The following is an 18,461-nucleotide window of genomic DNA, read 5'->3' on the forward strand; positions in this document are numbered from 1 at the left end:
AACCATTTTGAACTTGAATAAGAAAATCGCTTGAATTTGCTTTTAGTCTAACATCATTTCCCTAGTCTAAAATAAATATAAAATAAAGCAATAAGTCATTAGCAAAAAAAACATAAAGTGAGAAGTGTGCATTAAAACTATGTATAACATAACCACATTTATTTTAAAATGTATTCCAATATTAAATGGCAAATTTCAACAATGCAAAAACTGCAATTACTTTTGCACCAACTTAATATCTTGAAGGATTGTGACTGTCATTTTAACTGGTTTGTTCTTCATCATAAAATAAGGAAACTATTTTTTGGATAAAGTGGGGAATGCATTTTACCTCAATATATCTCCAGTTTCTCTTATATTTATGCATTATCTTTATTTATTAAGATTGTTTTATATGTGCCACTTTTAAAGTCTTTATTGAATTTGATGCAATACTGCTTCTGTTCTATGTCTTATGTTTTTTGGCCCCAAGGCATCTGTGATCCTAAGCTCCCTGGCCAGGGATCAAATCCACACTCCCTGCATTGGAAGGAAAAGTCTTAACCACTGGACCAGCAGGGAAGTCCCTGTGTCTTAACTTTAACATGACCTAAATCATGAATCAGTGGGAAAGAAATGAGGTCTTTAAGACTGAGCTTCTAGAGCACCAGAACCGTGAAGCCCTTTCTGTTTTCTCTGCTTACTGAGCACATACATTTTGAACAACTGATTGATTTCCAAGCTACACTGTATTTCCATGCAAACGGTAATGCTGTAGTCAGTAGTCTGGGGTTCTTCCCCCGTGTCCCCATTACCCCTTCCAACACCGTTCCATCAGTTTTAATGCTCCTTTCCACATTGCTAGGGCATTTTTTTAATAGAGCAGAGTGCAGTTCCCTCCTGTGCAACCGAGCTTAGAATGTAGGAAAGAGAGGGTTAGGCGCCCACTTTCTGAGGGGAGAGGAGCGATTTAGTGTGACTGCATCTGCCCCACAGCAGACTGTGTCAGGCTACAGACACCAGATTGGAGGAGGAAAGGGCAGCCCACTCCAGTGTTCTTGCCTGGAGAATCCCAGGGACAGAGGAGCCTGAAGGGCTACAGTCCATGGGGTCGCAAAGGGTCAGCCACAACTGAAGCGACTGAGCAGGCATAGAGGCCAGTGGGCAGACTTCTGAATGAAGAGACAACGGCCTTCAGATCATGGCAGCCTGTGGAGCTCAGAGCAGAGATCTGAGAAGCCTCTTGGAAGTAGCCCTGATTAGCTTTTTTTTTTTTGGTTGCACTGGGTCTTCATGGTGAGCAGGCTCTTCGTTGCAACTGTCAGGCTTTCTCTAGTTGTAGAATGTGGGCTCTAGAGCATGGGGTCAGTAGTTAGAGCACACGGGCTTAGTTGCCCCAGAGAATATGGGATCTTAGTTCCCAACCAGGGATTGCACCCGTGTCCCCTGCATCGGAAGGGGGATTCCTCATCACTAGACTGATCACCCGGGAAGTCCCCTTGTTTAGTTTTGGCTGTGATTACAAGGAGACTCTGAGCAGGGCTGGACCCTTTGTATAATGGGGGTTGGGATAGTGTCATCAACGCAGACACCAAAAGACGAAACTAAATCTGTAGGAATAAACAGAAGCATCTCTGTTGAGAACAAATGTACAGATACCCATGTGGACAGGGGAGATGGGATGAGTTGGGAGATTGGGATTGACATATATACACTACTATATATAAAATGGATAGCTAATGAGAACCTACTATATAGCACAGAGAACTCTACTCAATGCTGTGTGGTGACCTAAACGGGAAGGAAATCAATGAAGAAGGGATGTATGTGTTAGTCACTCAGTCATGTCCAACTCTTTGTGAGCCCTGGACTGAAACCCACCAGGCTCCTCTGTCCATGAAATTCTCCTTGGACAGAGGAGCCTGATGGGCTACAGTGGGTGGGTTACCATGCCTTCCTCCAGGGGATCTTCCTGACCCAGGGATCGAACCCGAGTATCTTACATCTCCTGCATTGGTAGGTGGGTTCTTCACCACTAGCGCCACCTAGGAAGCCCCTCCAACATGGTTAAGTTCTATTATAATTTAAATATTGCTTTTTACTGTACCTCCTCCTCTCTGGACAATGATATGCTCTAAATTAGTTACTTGCTTTTCTCATATGAATGAATGAATGGAACAACCTTGTAAATTACCCACCCTGCCCCCAGTCAGGCCTGGAAACTTCTTTATAAGTTATATACAACATCTACATTGTATGATTTACAAATTTGTCTAGACGCTGCTGTCCAGAAAGTGAAGAGGAACTAAAAGGCCTCTTGATGAAAGTGAAAGAGGAGAGTGGAAAAGTTGGCTTAAAGCTCAACATTCAGAAAACTAAGATCATGGCATCTGGTCCCATCACCTCATTGGAAACAGATGGGGAGACAGTGGAAAGAATGTCAAACTTTATTTTTTGGGGCTCCAAACTCACTGCAGATGGTGACTGCAGCAATGAAATTAAAAGATGCTTACTCCTTAGAAGGAAAGTTATGACCAACCTAGACAGCATATTAAAAAGCAGAGACATTACTTTGCCAACAAAGGTCCATCTGGTCAAGGCTATGGTTTTTCCAGTGGTCATGTATGGATGTGAGAGTTGGACTGTGAAGAAAGCTGAGTGCCGAAAAATTGATCGGCACTTTTGAACTGTGGTGTTGGAGAAGACTCTTGAGAGTCCCTTGGACTGCAAGGAGATCCAACCAGTCCATCCTGAAGGAGATCAGTCCTGGGTATTCATTGGAAGGACTGATGCTGAAGCTGAAACTCCAGTATTTTGGCCACCTCATGCAAAGAGTTGACTCATTGGAAAAGACTCTGATGCTTGGAGGGATTAGGGGCAGGAAGAGAAGAGGACGACAGAGGATGAGATGGCTGGATGGCGTCACCGACTCGATGGGCATGAGTTTGAGTAAATTCCGGGAGCTGGTGATGGACAGGGAGCCCCGGCGTGCTGCGATTCATGGGGTCACAAAGAGTCAGACACGACTGAGCAACTGAACTGAACTGAACTGCTGTCTCCCCAAAGAAATCAGTTACTGAACATATTTGCAATATTGTGCCATCCACCTAATTCCTGGTCTCCTTGAACTACTGTCCCACTTCATCCATCCTTCTGGTGATAAAAAAAAAAAAAAAAAACCCTGTCCCATTAATAAAATCAAATGGGTAAATTCACTTAATTGAATATTGTCTGTCTCACCCACTAAAATACAAGAAGGGCAGGCGCCTTATTTATCTTATTCATCACTGCCTCTTTGGTGTCTAGAAAGGTGTCTGGTATGACATATTTATCAGTAAATATTTGAAACATAGATCAATAAAGACAAGAAACTCAGGAGTCATCTTTAACTTTTTCCTCTCTCTCCTATCCCTCTCCTCCAACAATATCCACTCAACCAAAAACAAGTCCTGTCCGTTCTGCTTCTCAGCCCCAATTTGAATGCATCCTATAACCACCTCCTCTTGAGTCTCTCTGAATACAGCCCTCTCTCTCCCGTCAGCAACCAGAATGAACTTTCTAAGTGGTGATTTAATCCTGCTCAGTATCCCCATGATTCCTTACTAGTGGCTTACAAGGAACACCATGATGCTCCCTGCTCACTTCTCTAGACTCATTTCTAAACACTCCTTTTCAGTCTTTGTTCCTGCCCATCATGGTCTTCATTCATTCATATTCAGTTAACCAAAAAAACACATACCATAAAATAACGCTCTTCTCAGACTGATTTACAGTGCTCATTAAGAGATTCCTATTTATATCCCTAAAGTAGCCATTCATGAGCCAAAAAAAAAAAAAACCAACTCTCAGAATTAGTATTGTTGTTGTCTAGTCTCTAAGCCGTGTCTGATTTTGTGCCACCCCACGGACTGTAGCCCGTCAGGCTCCTCTGTCCATGGTATTTCCCAGGCAAGAATACTGGAGTGGGTTGCTGTTTCCTTCTCTGGGGGGATCTTCCTGACCCAGGGATCAAACCTGAATCTCCTGCATTAGCAGGTGAATTCTTTACCAGTGAGTGCCCAGGAAAACCCCAAGATTAGTATTAGGCAAACATAATTTGTGAAGTATTGACTTAGATGGATGATCACCCATAAAAATCACTTCTATCAACCCAGCTTATTGGTAAAAGTTGAAATCTCTAGCAAGGGCCTGGACTATGGGCTGTATGCTGTTCTCTAAGAATAGACAACAACTTGACTCTGAAATAGCAGAATGATAGTCATGATGACATCACCTTAAGCCATCAGTGGCACCAAAACAAAGATTCTGACCTTGTAGTCTGTCCAGCTCACACACTCGTGGAATGCTTGGGTGAACCCCAGTTGGACAGGGCCATTTTAGACATAAAAACCGGACTGTTAGTCATCCACAGACTTAGGCATGGAGTTGAGGAAAGCCATTCTAAGCAACATGTGGGGTCTTCCCAGACCAGGGATTCCCCTGCATGGTGACTCAGCTGGTAGAGAATCCACCCACAATGTGGGAGACCTGGGTTTGATCCCTGGGTTGGGAAGGTCCCCTGGAGAAGGGAATGGCAACCCACTCCAGTGTTCTGGCCTGGAAAATTCCATGGACTATATAGTGCACGGGGTTGCAAAGAGTCAGACACAACTGAGCAACTTTCACTTTCACTCTTCCCTGCATCGCAAGGCACACTCCTAACCACTGAAGCACCAGAAGCCCTACAATTCTCATTTTTAAAAACCAAAACTTAATGCTATGTCAGCATTTATAAGATGGTTGTTGCATTCAAACCACTTTAAGATTATTTTTTAAGGGAACAAATCTTTCCAGAAATTCTCTCAAGAAATTTTCACTTTCTTATTTTCTGTATTATTCACATTTTTAAAGATATGTGTGAACTGCTTTCAAAAATAAAAAAATAATATTTATTGAGGGAAAAAAAAGAATCATCTCTCTTAAAAGACTAACTGAATTCCTTAGCTAAAAATACGGTGACCACGTAATTTTTCATCAAACTTCATACTTTAGTTAGTGCGGCAGATGCTATATTATTTATCTGAGGCAACAGAAGTTAACTGGACGGTCCCTGGCAAAAACAGGACACAGAGTCTGTCCTCCTACTGATAAAACATGTGAAAGTGATACTATGGTGAAAACAAAGGAAGCTCCGATGAAAACAATCTGTCCAGCAACAGACATGCGTCCCTGATGTATGTGCTATCGTGGTAACACGAGAGGGATGAACAATATCTATTTTCTCATCTACAATTTCAATTTGGTTTGGAACCAAGTAAATGGGAGACAAATGCTCAGCTCCATCACCCCTTGTTTAGCATGAATGGCTGAAAATTATCATGAGAAAGTTAATTACAGCAGTTGGGCTCATTGAAAGCTTTCTAAAACCAATGAGTCTAGCTTACTAGGAAGCCCTGATGCTTAGCAGTCAAAACAGGCACTAAACAGAGCAGATGATCCCGTGATCCCTCTGAACAGAAAAATAAACAGTGAAGCGCTGAGACCCCCTTCTTACTGAAGGGTAGGAAAGATCTGGGTTAAAGGTTATTAGCTGTAAATCCAACAATGGAACTCCTAGAGAATAGATGCTAATGCTTTGAAAATCTGCTTTATTATTCTTCTGATTATTATACCTCAATATGGTACTGCTTCTAGAAATTTATTACATGGTTTATGAATTTTATATTAATAAACAGGACGTTTTCTAGATTATGTGTGCCTTTTTCCAGGAAATGAATACGCATTTCATGTTCAGTTCAGTTCAGTTGCTCAGTCATGTCCAACTCTGCGACCCTCATGAATCGCAGTACACCAGGCCTCCTTGTCCATCGAGTCCATCGAGGTGGTGATGCCATCCAGCCATCTCATCCTCTGTTGTCCCCTTCTCCTCCTGCCCCCAATCCCTCCCAGCATCAGGGTCTTTTCCAATGAGCCAACTCTTCGCGTAAGATGGCCAAAGTATTGGAGTTTCAGCTTCAGCATCAGTCCCGCCAATAAACACCCAGGACTGATCTCATTTAGGATGGACTGGTTGGATCTCCTTGCAGTCCAAGTTATAGAGATATAAAACACAGGTCTTTACCACCTGAGAGGGGTAAATATTACCAAGAAAGATACCAGCTCAGTCACGTCTGACTCAGTGTGACCCCATGGACTTTGCAGCCCACCAGACTCCACTGTGCATGCAATTTCCCAGGCAAGAATACTGGAGAAGGTTGCCATTTCCATCTCCAGGGGATCTTTCTGACCCAGGGATTGAACCTGTGTCTCTTGAGTCTCCCACATTGGTAGGTGGATTCTTTAACACTAGTACCACCTGGGAAGCCCCAACACCGCCAAGAGTTACTGGTAAAAATATGTGCCAATTCCTTGCCATATACTAAGGAATGTGGCTAGCCTGGTCCCTAGGTGGGAGTCTAAATTCGTGGAATTTCCTGAATAAAAAGGATGCCTTTGTTATTCATGGTGGGTCTTTCAGACCACTTATGCCAGAAGGACTAACCATAGGATTAGAGTGTTAGGGCTTTAAACCATGTGATACCAGCTGATCTCCCAGGGGGAAGGGGCTTGGAGATTGACTTCAATCATGCAGCCAGTTGATCATGCTTCTGTAATAAAACTTTAATAAAAACTCCGCTCTGTTCACCAAGGCTCAGGTGAGCATCCTGGTTGGTGAGGCACACAGATGTGCCTGGAGAGTAAATACATCCTGTGACAAAAAAGGTTCACATTCGAGACCCTCCCAAACCTTTCCCTATGCATCTCTTCTTTTGTCAGATCCCAATTCACATCTTTTATAATAAAACCACAATCATAAGCATAGCATTTTCCCGAATTCTGAGAGTCATTCTAGTGAATTATCAAAACTAAGGGGTCACGGGAACTCTTCAATCTGAATAATAGAGATACTGGAAGACATAAGTAGAGGATTTACAATGGCTATGAAACTGCAGGTGAAGTTCAGTGGGTACATCGGAACAGTCGTGAGATTTAAGCCTCCAAAGCTCATCACAAACCTGGGCTCAGTTAGCAGCACTCAAGAGCCAGTACCTGAAACATCAGTGGGGTGGTCGCAGAAGAAAAGTTCAGACTCTTGATCACGTGGCTTTCAGGATCATATTTTGACATAAATCCTTTGATTATGACTGTCTTGGCTGTTCCTTGTTCACCAATTAACAGCACAGCCTACCACAGAAGTTGAGAAAGAAATAAAAGAAATACAATAAGATGATTGTCGTGGGCTCAACTGTGGATATGAGGATGTCCTAACTCCCAGTACCTCAGAAGGTGACTGTGTCTGGAGACAGTCTTGAAAAAGATGATTACGCTAAAATGAGGCCATTAAGGTGGGCTCTTGTTCAGTCTGAAGGGTGCCCTTAGAGGAAGCAGACATTGTGAGGCCAGAGAAGCAACAGGCATGCACACACAGAGACCGCGGAAGGACACAGTGAGAAGACAGCCACCCGGAAGCCAAGCAGAGAGAGGTCCCCAGAAAAAGCCCGCCAACACCTTCATCCTGAGCTTCAAGCCTCCAGAACTGTGCAGAAAGAAATGTGCGCTGAGTAAGCCTCCAAGGCTGTGGTATTTTGTTATGGCAGCCCTGGCAAAATAGTACAAAAACTAAAAGAGAAGGATTTCTCTTTGGAGAAACAAGTCAAAACTCACATTCTCTCTCTCTCTCTCTCTCTCTCTCTCACTTTAATAAGAAAAAAAAATTAATTATGAATTAAAGCTATTCAACTCTAATATTGTTGCATGCTTGCTCAGTCATCTCCGACTCTTTGCAACCCCATGGACTGTAACCCACCGGGCTCCTCTGTCCATGGAATTTTCCAGGCAAGAATATGGGAGTAGGTTGCCATTTCCTTCTCCAGCGGATCTTCCAACTCAGGGATCCAACCCGTCTCTTGCACCTCCTGCATTGGCAGGAGAATTCCTTACCACTGAATCACTTGGAAAATCCCTAATATTGTTACTGAGGAATAATAAAAGAAGTAGTATACTAATTTGGGTAATATTTTTATTTATTGTAAACAGCAATATAAAGCATCCTAAAATGAATGCAAGATGTTCCATGTTTCCAAGTGACATTTCTCAATGTGTCATTTTAAATAAAACCGAAAGTGCCATACCTTGCCCTGTTTAGCAATGGTTTTAATTAGGAAGTCAGTTCTCACGTTGTCAACATTTGGCACCAGGATGGAGCCATATTCTGGGGTGGTGTTAGATGGATAGACATATTCCTCAGTACACGTGTTCCAGTGCATCCATTTGCCTGAGGTGAACAGAGAACACTTACATGTTCATATTCCTATTAATAATTTAATTCCTAATTATAAAGAGCAGACATTTTTGACATCTCATGAAGCCATCTTCCAAAAGCCCCTCAAAAAATAAAAATCATTAAATTCAGACATCTAAGTATTTAAGTATGTGTTCACTGAGTCAAAAAATCCCAAAGTAGCTATTCAAAAGTGGGAATAGTAAGAATTATCTTGGAATTTTCTTTTTAAATATGTTCTTGCTGTTCAGTCAATAAGTCATGTCTGACTCTTCAACCCCGTGAACTGCAGCACGCCAGGCTTCCCTGTCCATCACCATCTTCCGGAGCTTGCCCAAACTCATGCCCATCAAGTCAGTGATGCCATTTAGCCATCTCATCCTCTGTCGTCCCCTTCTCCTCCTGCCTTCAATCTTTCCCAACATCGGGGTCTTTTCCAATAAGTCAGCTCTTCGCATCAGGTGGCCAAAGTATTGGAGCTTCAGAATCAGTTCTTCCAATGAATACTCATGACTGATTTCCTTTAGGATTGACTGGTTTGATATCCCTCTTTGCTATCCAATGGATGCTCAAGAGGTTTTTAATAACATAAAGTGTGTGTAAAAATCAGGACAATGATAGCAGTATGTACCTAAAATCATTTTTCATTACATACTTTTCTAATTGTAAAACCAAAAATAAAACATTCTAAGATGCCATATAAACTATTGCATATAAATGTAGTACACATATGTGTATATATGTACTTTATAAATATGTAGGCACATAAATAAACAATGTATATTTATGAATATTCACACCTATTTGATAAAAATATACTTCACACTGTAATTTTTACAAAAGTTGCTGATTACATCAAATGAATAGCTGAAATGCATCTGATTTGAGGATTTTTTTTAATTGTTTTTAACTCATTAAAAGTTTAGCACACAATATATTTAGCAACAAGAAAATGTGCATCTGGAACCCAACTGAAATAAATATATGAAAAAGAAATCATGGGCTCTCTTTCAAACACACATGAACATTTCCATTTCAATTTTACAGCAAACAGTTTTGATTACCATTTGGAAATACAGACCAATAAATAGGTAGGTAGAGAGCGAGAAGGTAAATATTAGACATTTGGGGTGGGGGGGGTGGGGGGGAAGGCCCCACATGTGATGGACGGATAGAAGCCCAGGACTCACCATCCGCCCCAACATAATAGTCAAACATGGAGTCGTCAGGCCCCGCGAGGGGCGGCAGGTCCAAGGCCAGCATCTCCCGGGAGCGCAGCCAGCGCTCCAGGCGGCGCCGGCCGTCCGCTTCCAGCGCCGCCCCCACGCTCCACATCAGCGAGAAGACGTACAGTCTCTCCAGGTGCTCCGCCGTGGCCTCCCCGCCTTGCTCCTGCGCGCGCAAGAAGCTTTCCTTTTAGTTACTTCATTCTCAAACCAAGACTCGGCTTTGATACCTCAATGAAAATTTAAGTAAAGATCTAAAAGGGATAACAGCTCCCCCCCCCCCCAAAAAAAAAACGAGGAAAAGATGAATAAAACTGGAGAGCAAATTCAGAACTGAGGTCTGGGAATATAAAGCAAGCTTCTGAAATAAATTTAGAATTCTTTGAGATGACTGTGAACCTGCCCCTAAGTGATCAATACAAACCGTGGCTTGCTTTGTTTAAAAGAAAAAGAAATGAAAAAACACACACACAGCATTAATATGTGAAGTCCATGATTGAAACCTTCCCCTCCCACTATGGCTCCAAGAATCAATTTCAATTCTTGCACTCTGCAAAGTGTGGCTCAGCTAGCAAGGGAAAAATTTCTAGAAAATTGAGGGATTTACCTTGGGAGGGATGAGGCCCTGGAGCATGTTGAGGCTTTGCAGGACCACAAAGGCCTCCAGCATCTCCATCTGATGCTCTAAGTTCTGAATGCTGAAGCGATACAGGTCTGGAAACGATTTGGTGTACAGCTGACGAAGAATTTCAGCTTCTTGAGGCGAACGTTTTCTAAGAAAACCCTGTTAGTGTTCAGATGAATGCATTCATTAAATTTATTAGCACACCAGAAAAATGATCCAGTTGAGGTACAAGAGTTTTTTAATATCAGTTAACAATAATAATACCTAATGATCATATTGCACTTGTAATGCACCAGGCCTTGATATAAATTCTTTCATGTGTGACCTCATTTAATATCAAAACAATTCTATGAAATAGGGATGGTTATTATCCTTCTACAGATAAGGAAACTAAGGCCCAAGGAGTTTAAGTAATGTGCCCAGGATCCCAAGGCCATCCCCAACCCAGGGATCAAACCCACTGTGTTGCAGGTGGATTCTTTACCAATGAGTCACCTGGTAAGTCCAAGTCATTTGGAAAAAAATGGTCCCAGAGTCTGATTCTAGTATCTGTAAATTCAGCTACACTACACGTAAGCTCAGATCTTGAAGTCAAAATAAAGGGAAAAGTGTTAGGCTTTTGGTTAAAATATGCTCGGAGAAAATGACGAAGCATATACATGGAAATAATTTAGAAAAAGAAAGGAATAAAAGATAAAGCAAATCCATTCTCGGATTATTCAAAATGGGAGGCAAAGATATATCACAGTTTTACTTCTTCTAATTAATAACCAATGTAGAAAAAATATCAAGGAATACTCAGGAAAATGGAGAATTTAGTCATTTGGGAAAGCCAGTATTAGGAAATTGCATGCGATTCATAACAAAATACCACTTAACACACAACAATATTTTCTTCAGATGAGGAAATTTCCCTTGGCATCAAGAAACCAGGTCATTCTTAGAGACTCTGAACAGAAGCAATAAAACGGTGATTCTCAGTTATCCATAATTTCATGAATTCAACATGATTGCACAATGACAAAAACAAAACATAGCACTTTCAAGTTGATGGAAGCAGAAAATATCATACACAGGGCCAAGTAATCAGCGCGACTCACAGAGGTTCATGGAGTCTCTTGAACACAGCTTCTCCATTTTCAGCCCTCCAATGACTCTCGCAGAGCTGCCCTGCCCTCCTCTGAACATTTCCAGTCAGATTTTTATGAGTCCTGCTTCTTGCTAACCATTTGTAAGCAAATTAGCATTGATATAAAGGTCTTATTCACCCTCAACGTGGACAGAATACAATAGAAACGTATTTCATAAATAGCAAACTGTAAATATTCATTAGCTAACAGTGTAAAAATGTTTCCTAAAAGCCGTTGTAAATTTGAAGTATTTGGGGGAAAATCACAAATTCATTTTCACTTGGAGCTTGCTGTATCCCTGGTTACCAAGCCTGAATCCACTGTGGTATTTTTTAAAAAACATTTAGAACACCTTTCTCCCCAGAGATTCCAGTTTGATAGATTGAGGTGTGATACAGTTATCTGTATTTTAAAGAAATGCCATTGGTGATTATTCTTGGAAAGCCAGAGTTGAGAACTCTTGTTCTGAATTCTCCTTCAAGGATGGATAATTTAATTGTGAAATCTGAAATATTCAGAAGCATTTTTAGTGACATATCCAACTGTACATCAGAATCATTTTTCTTTATAATCCCCTAATTTAAAATATGTATTCATAAGTTTTTAATCAAAATTATCTCCAAAGAACTTATTCAAGTGAAAATAATAATTTGACCGACAGTGTCAAAAAAGATTGTACCGACAGCTCATCTAATAAGCATTCTGCCTTACATTATGGTATTTATTTAGTAAAGTATGTGAGTATGCAAGGCATTCAATTACAATCTTACCGTAATCGATATACTCTAACATATACTAGTAGTAATAAAATAATATACCTTATGAGGAATTAAGCAGAGATTATCTGAAATATTATTTCCAGGTGCAAACTTAAAACTAACATTATTACTATTGAATCTCATAAAAATTCTTTATATGCAATTTTAATAAATTATCTCCTTCAAGTTAATATTCTAAGATGGTTGCTTAAATTTTCCTTATTTACAGTGTGGTAGGATTATTGATTCACCAAGGCCTTGCAATGATTCCTTAACCCGAGCTGAAGAACCCTGAGCATTGAAGAAATCTTTAAGGGACAACCAGGGCTGAAGGTCACAAGAGCATTCAAGGATCTCCCACAAACATCAGCATTAAAATGCAATTACACCAGGAAGTCTGCAGGAAAATCAGTGCACACTCTAAAGGAAGGCTCAAGGACCTATTTCCCTCTTTAATTATACCAAAAATGATTCCAATCCTACCTCAAGAATAGGGCTCCAGTCAAGGATAGAAGAACTCATGAAAACCATCCCATTTCTTGAGACGGTAGCAGGTGAAGCGTTGTCAATGTTATGAGGTTCAAAAACAATCTTGCAGTTTGGAGCCATGGGAATCCGATCGCCATTGGCAAGGGTTAGTGTTTTGTTATCATCCAAAACGGAATTCAGATTTTCAATCCAGATGGCGTCTACTGGACCATCAAGAACTATCCAGATATGCTCCCCTAAAACATCCCACCAAGGGCAAGGGGAAGAACATACAGACACATATGTGCATATATACATAGCTACTATGATTGAAGAAATATTATAACAATGCAATTTTCATTAATTTTTAAATAAAGCTTTGACCTAAATGATTATCTTATTTCTTTGCAAAGGAATCTTCCAGTTCTTTACATAGCAGTTGTTTAAAGCCCACAATCAAAGCAAAAAGTCATTTGTTCCCTGAGCAGATATTCATTGAGCACCTTCTCTGTATCAGCATTGTTCCTGGGATAGGGTGATAAAAAAGACAACATCCTACCCTTCACAGAGGTTGCTTTCTAAGGGGTAGAGATGACAAAGCAATATGCAAAGAAATATGTAAGAAAAATTCAGCAGGATAAGAGGGTGGGCATTTTAGATAAGGTGGTCCATGAAATATTTCTGGAGCAGAATGAAGGATGAAGAGATGTAGAACTAGGATTTTTCAGGCAATAGTAGTTGCAAAGGTCCTGAAGTGGGTACAAGCTTAAGGTGATCCTACTCCAGGAACAACAGGAAGTCAAACCTGATTAGAAAGAAGACGAGAAGGCAGAAAGGGATGTGAGTGACACAGGCAGAGCTCCAAGAATCCATTCTGGTTTGCACAGGCTGAGTTTGAGATGTTCAACAAGACAACCCATAGAGCTGTTGAGTTGGGAATTCAAAGGCTAGAGATTAAAATGTAGAGATCAGCTTAGAAATGGCATTGAGAGCCAAGAACTGGGTAAGTTTCATCCAGATCACAAGTAAACAGCTAAGAAGTCTGAGAACAGAAGCACTTGAATGTTCAGACTTCTGGGTCTGAACCACGGTCTCCTCTTCTGGTTCCTCCTGCTGGTTGACCTCTCAGTGAAGCGGAAGTGAAGAGGAAGGTGTCCATGATGTCATGCGGTGGAAGAGTTTGAAGGAGTGATCAGCTGTGCCAGGCACTGCCAAGAGCGGGGCTAGACTGAGAAGTGACAGCCTGTGTGTGACAAGGTGGAGGTCATGAGTGTCCCCAGTATTGCACTTTCCGAGGGACACTGGGCACAAAGACTAACAAACGTCAGGTCAGGAGATATTTGGAGGTAAAGACAGCAGCATCTGCAGAACACCCAACAGAAATGCCCTTGAAAATGTAGGTATTCGGTTTCACAGTTGCTCTTAATTTCTTAACCACTAGGTCTCTCTTACAAACCAGCACCATGACCAAGTTTGTAGTTCTAATTTTTATCTGTAATAACTGTGCAGTACTCTACGTCAAATGAAATGCTTAGAAAATCCTAACTATGCTCATTCAACTAGCAGTTTAAGGAAAATGGTGGTGATCCGATCGCCAGAGTCCCTGTGAAAGTATAAGCATATGTTGCCTTTTTTTAAAGAGTTTAAAAAAAAAAAAAAAAAAACCTCTCTGAGGGCCTATTCTCTGAGTTTACATTTGCTCACTGGATCTGTGTGACACAGGATTGCTAGAATAAGTCAGAAACAAAAGTGTATTTAACTCCCATAAAACAGCAGCAGTTTCTAATACAAGCACACTAGAAATGCAACATTTTCTTTTCTCTTTCGCCATTGGTGTTGGGTTGATCAGCCACATTCCCTCAAAGAGAAGATCCGTAGTGCCACCTTAAATGTTTTTCAACAGAACACTGTTTCCCAAGGCATGGACTCGTGACATGAGCCCAAATGTCTCTGCCCTGCTCCTGTATCCTCCTGTGTCCCTGAAATCGCTTTCACGGTGCTTTCTCCTACTCTTTCAGGAGTGAGAGGAGAACTGACCGTCACCTCCTCCATCTGAACTTATGTTCTGGGACCACTGGGCTCAGTTTGCAGGGTCCCTAAGTAAAAGAATATTCAGAGTGAACCACTAGCCTTTAAGGAATTGGTTTAAACTAAAGCCAAACACACATGCCATCTAAAGAGAATAAAGTATGATCAAAAACTTTCTTTTTGATACAATGTTCTTTCCTAAGAAGCCCATTTCCACCTACAATTTTATAGGAGAATCAGTTTCTAAAGATAGGCCATACTGAGATGAGTACCATTTTTTAAATAGTTATGGTGAAATCACTTGATTTAATATAATCAGGTTTCCTTGACAGCTTTTGCTATTTCATTCTAAGATATCACAGGAATATAGAAATATTTTTCAAAAGGAAAATTCCTTTTGTAACCAAAAAAAGGGAGGAGGTGAGTATTTTAAATACACTAATCAGTCATTCATCAATCATTTCTGTGTTTCAACATTCACAAATATCATACTGATTTATGACTTCTTGGTCTTGGATAAGATATTATACAGAAAATACAGTTTTACTAAATTTTTTTTAATATTTATGTATTTGGCTGCATCAGGTTTTAGTTATGGCCCACAAGCTCAATTTCCCTGCAGTATATGGGATTGTAGTTTCCCAACCAGGGAGCGAACTTGCACTTCCTGCATTGGAAGATGGATTCTTAGCCACTGAACTACCAGGAAGTCCCCTACTAATTTTAAATCACTGCCAAGGGTTTTATTTAGAAGCACGTGTCAAAAATTATAGCTGTAATTCAGAGACTATGGTGGTCCGGTGGCTAAAACTCCATGCTTTCACCTCAGGGGATACAGGTTCAATCCTTGGTGGGAGAACTAAGATCTTGTATACTGTGTGGTGCTACCAAAAAAAAAAATATATATATATATATAAACACTAATACTCTATTTAGAGTCATGGATGTGGAAAACAAACTTCTGGTTGCCAGACATAAGGAGAGGAGGGATACATTGGGAGATTGGGGTGACATACACACCACTATATATAAAATAGATACCTGAGGAAAACCTACTGTATAGCACAGGGAACTCTACTCAATACTCTGTAATGACCTGTATGGAAAAGAATTTTTTAAAAAAGAACTGATACATGTATATGTGTAACGATTTGCTTTGCAGTACACCTGAAACTAACACAAAATTGTAAACCAGCTTCACTCCAATAAAAATTTTAAAATAAACAAAACATCACACTTGTAATTCATCTCCTACCTTTCTTAGCCCTCAATGTTTTCCTCCAAAGAGTAGAAAATATCCCATCGGTCCAATCATTCGTCGCCACATCAAGCCGACCGAACATCTGTGGGGCTGTAATCGCTTTAGGATTCATCCTCATTTCCCGGTGTGGTTTTCCACAATCTACACCAAGTAAATCCAGATTTTAAACAACTCACATGTAGAATGAACCATCATTAGGCAACACTGCACCAGCTTGCAGTGTACTATCTGTCAGCAGATATTCAAAACATGAAAAATACGAAATTACACTGAAAACACATATCTTACTACATCCCAAGTTATCATAATTAGCCTCATTATATTTTATTGACTAAAGCACTTTTTTATCATCTGGAAAAGAAAACTGCATGTTACAAAAGGGGGGGAATGATAGCATGCTGGAATTGATGAAGGAATTAATGTAATCTGGAAGTGCTTCAAATGTCACAGTTCAAAATCTTTTGGTTTCTGGTCTACTAGGTTAAATTGTGGGTCCCTGGTGGCTCAGATGGTAAAGAAGCTGTCTGCAGTGCAGGAGACCTGGGTTCAATCCCTGGGTCGGGAAGATCCTCTGGAGAAGGGCATGGCAACCCACTCCAGTACTCTTGCCTAGAGAATTCCATGGACAGAGGAGCCTGGTGGGCTACAGTCAGTGCGGTCACAAAGAGTCAGAAACAACTGAAGGACTAAGCATGCACACATGCAGGTTAAATCTTATATCTGAAATTCACTTAGAAGATGCCTGATTCTCCTCATTAACAGCTCTCATTTGCTGAGATATGGTCTTGCTCATTTGGAAAAAATCGGCTAAATTAATGTCACAAAAATCAAGAATTATTTTTCTGCGGTCAACTTCAAAAAAGGTATGCAAATCTCTCAAACTCTGAAACTATTCTCGAGTAAGATGATTTCTGTACATAGGAGACTATAGATAGTAAGTAAAAAAAAGAAAAAGATTTAAAGTATATTATACGTGGAATCTTAAAATATGGTACAAGTGAACTTATTTTAAAAACAGAAATAGACTCAGAGACAGAGACATAGAAAACAAGCTTATGGTTACCAAAGAAGAAGGGCAGGGAGGGATAAATTAAGAGTTCAGGATTAAAATATACACATATACTTATATATATATATATGTAATAGATACTCAACAAGGACCTACTGTGTAGAACAAGGGACTATATTTAATATCTTATAATAACCTATAAGGGAGGAGAATCTAGAAAAGAATATACATACAATGGGATCACTTTGCTGGACACCTGAAACTAATAGAATATGTAAATCAACTGTATTTCAATAAAAATTTTTTAAAGATTTAAAATGCAAAATCATAAAAATAGAGGCTAAAATGTTACATATTTTGTGGAAGATTGACAAACACAGGCACACAAACATGGATATGCAGACTGGAAAGGTGTTAAATTAAAACTTTTCTAGAAAATTAAATGATAGTTCTCTTTCTCCAAAATCAGAAAAAGAATCAGGGTTAATTATTTGCATTATTTTACAGTGCTGAAGTTCTGAACTTAGGCACAATGCAGGTTTTTCAATAAATGATATTCATAAGACAAGCAATATTTTAAAAAAATCTAATCACACTTTACAAAAGGCCAGCAAACTCTTCAAATGTCTGACAGTAGCATAGATGAAAACTGGACTTGGTCTGCTGCCCATATAAGAGAAACTATCACAAATCATTTCTTTATGGTTGTAGGTAGAATTGTATCATTTTCATTTAAAATCCTGTAATATTTTTATATAATCACTCTAAGAAAAAAAAGGCTTGACTTTTTAAATGCTGGTTAAAGTAATTCCTCTTAATTCTTTCCACCTTCATGGACTCTGCCCCAGAGTAAGCATTCTTTTCTTGCTGTCCGCTCCTTAGGTCCCCTTATAGAGGTCCCCGGACGGCCCCTCCTGTCCACAGTCCGTGTTCTTCATGGCACACAGGGCTAATCACACCATTCCCCAGCTCTATGGCTTCCCATCAGCCACAGGATAAAATCTAAGAGTTCAGCTAAAGTTAAAAAGCTTCCAATGCTGTGCCCTTGCTTCAATTTGAGTTCCCCCAGAAGCAAAGCCTGAGATAAAGACAGGGGAACTGGGAGTTTGAACTCAGGTGAAAGACAGTGTGACAGGAAAGCAGAGAAAGCCAATCAAGAGCTTGTTGGTGAGCCGGTCACAGGTGGAGTGTCCCTCTAGGAGACAGGAGGTGATGGACATTTGCCTTCCACTCTTTCCGCCATATTGGTTGAGGGTATGGCTGCCTCAGGAGCATTGAATACCACCCAATCCCTTCTTCTAGGCTGAGCCAGCTCCCAGGAACTAGAAAGGCATAAGGCTGACAAACTCAAAGATACCACTGGTGTGTGGGGGAGAAACTGCCCAATGGTTGTATCTGTAGCAGGGGAGGGTCAAAGGGAGGTAGCCCTGGGCACCAATAGCATCGGTTACCCCTCCGCGTCTCCCCATGCCCACCCCCCCTCAACACAAATTACAACTTCTCCATACCAGAGCATTTCCCCTGGTATACCAGGCTTTCACCAGTCCCTTCTGTCCACTCAGCCTCTTCATTCTGCTAAGAATACCTTTTATCCATCTTCTATTTAACCCTCAAATCTCAGATGAAGTAGCACCTGCTCTATAAGCCTTTCTACAATTCCTTAGAAAGGTTTCTGATC

At 40.5% G+C, this 18,461-nt stretch overlaps 1 protein-coding gene across 1 annotated transcript in view; it reads right to left on the reverse strand.

The window, feature by feature from the left end:
• The window catches only part of DNAH5 (dynein axonemal heavy chain 5), a 308,357-nt gene that overhangs the window by 116,030 nt on the left and 173,866 nt on the right, over positions 1–18,461 (reverse strand). Inside the window, exons 42-47 of the mRNA XM_065905594.1 lie at positions 15,769–15,915; positions 12,501–12,742; positions 10,112–10,288; positions 9,469–9,670; positions 8,130–8,272; positions 7,048–7,182 (exon numbers count right to left, since the gene is read on the reverse strand). Of these exons, the coding sequence (XP_065761666.1) occupies positions 7,048–7,182; positions 8,130–8,272; positions 9,469–9,670; positions 10,112–10,288; positions 12,501–12,742; positions 15,769–15,915 (1,046 nt within the window). The remainder of the gene's footprint in view (positions 1–7,047; positions 7,183–8,129; positions 8,273–9,468; positions 9,671–10,111; positions 10,289–12,500; positions 12,743–15,768; positions 15,916–18,461) is intronic.

This window comes from Muntiacus reevesi, chromosome 14 (genome assembly GCF_963930625.1).
Source record: "Muntiacus reevesi chromosome 14, mMunRee1.1, whole genome shotgun sequence".
Taxonomy (NCBI): domain Eukaryota; kingdom Metazoa; phylum Chordata; class Mammalia; order Artiodactyla; family Cervidae; genus Muntiacus; species Muntiacus reevesi.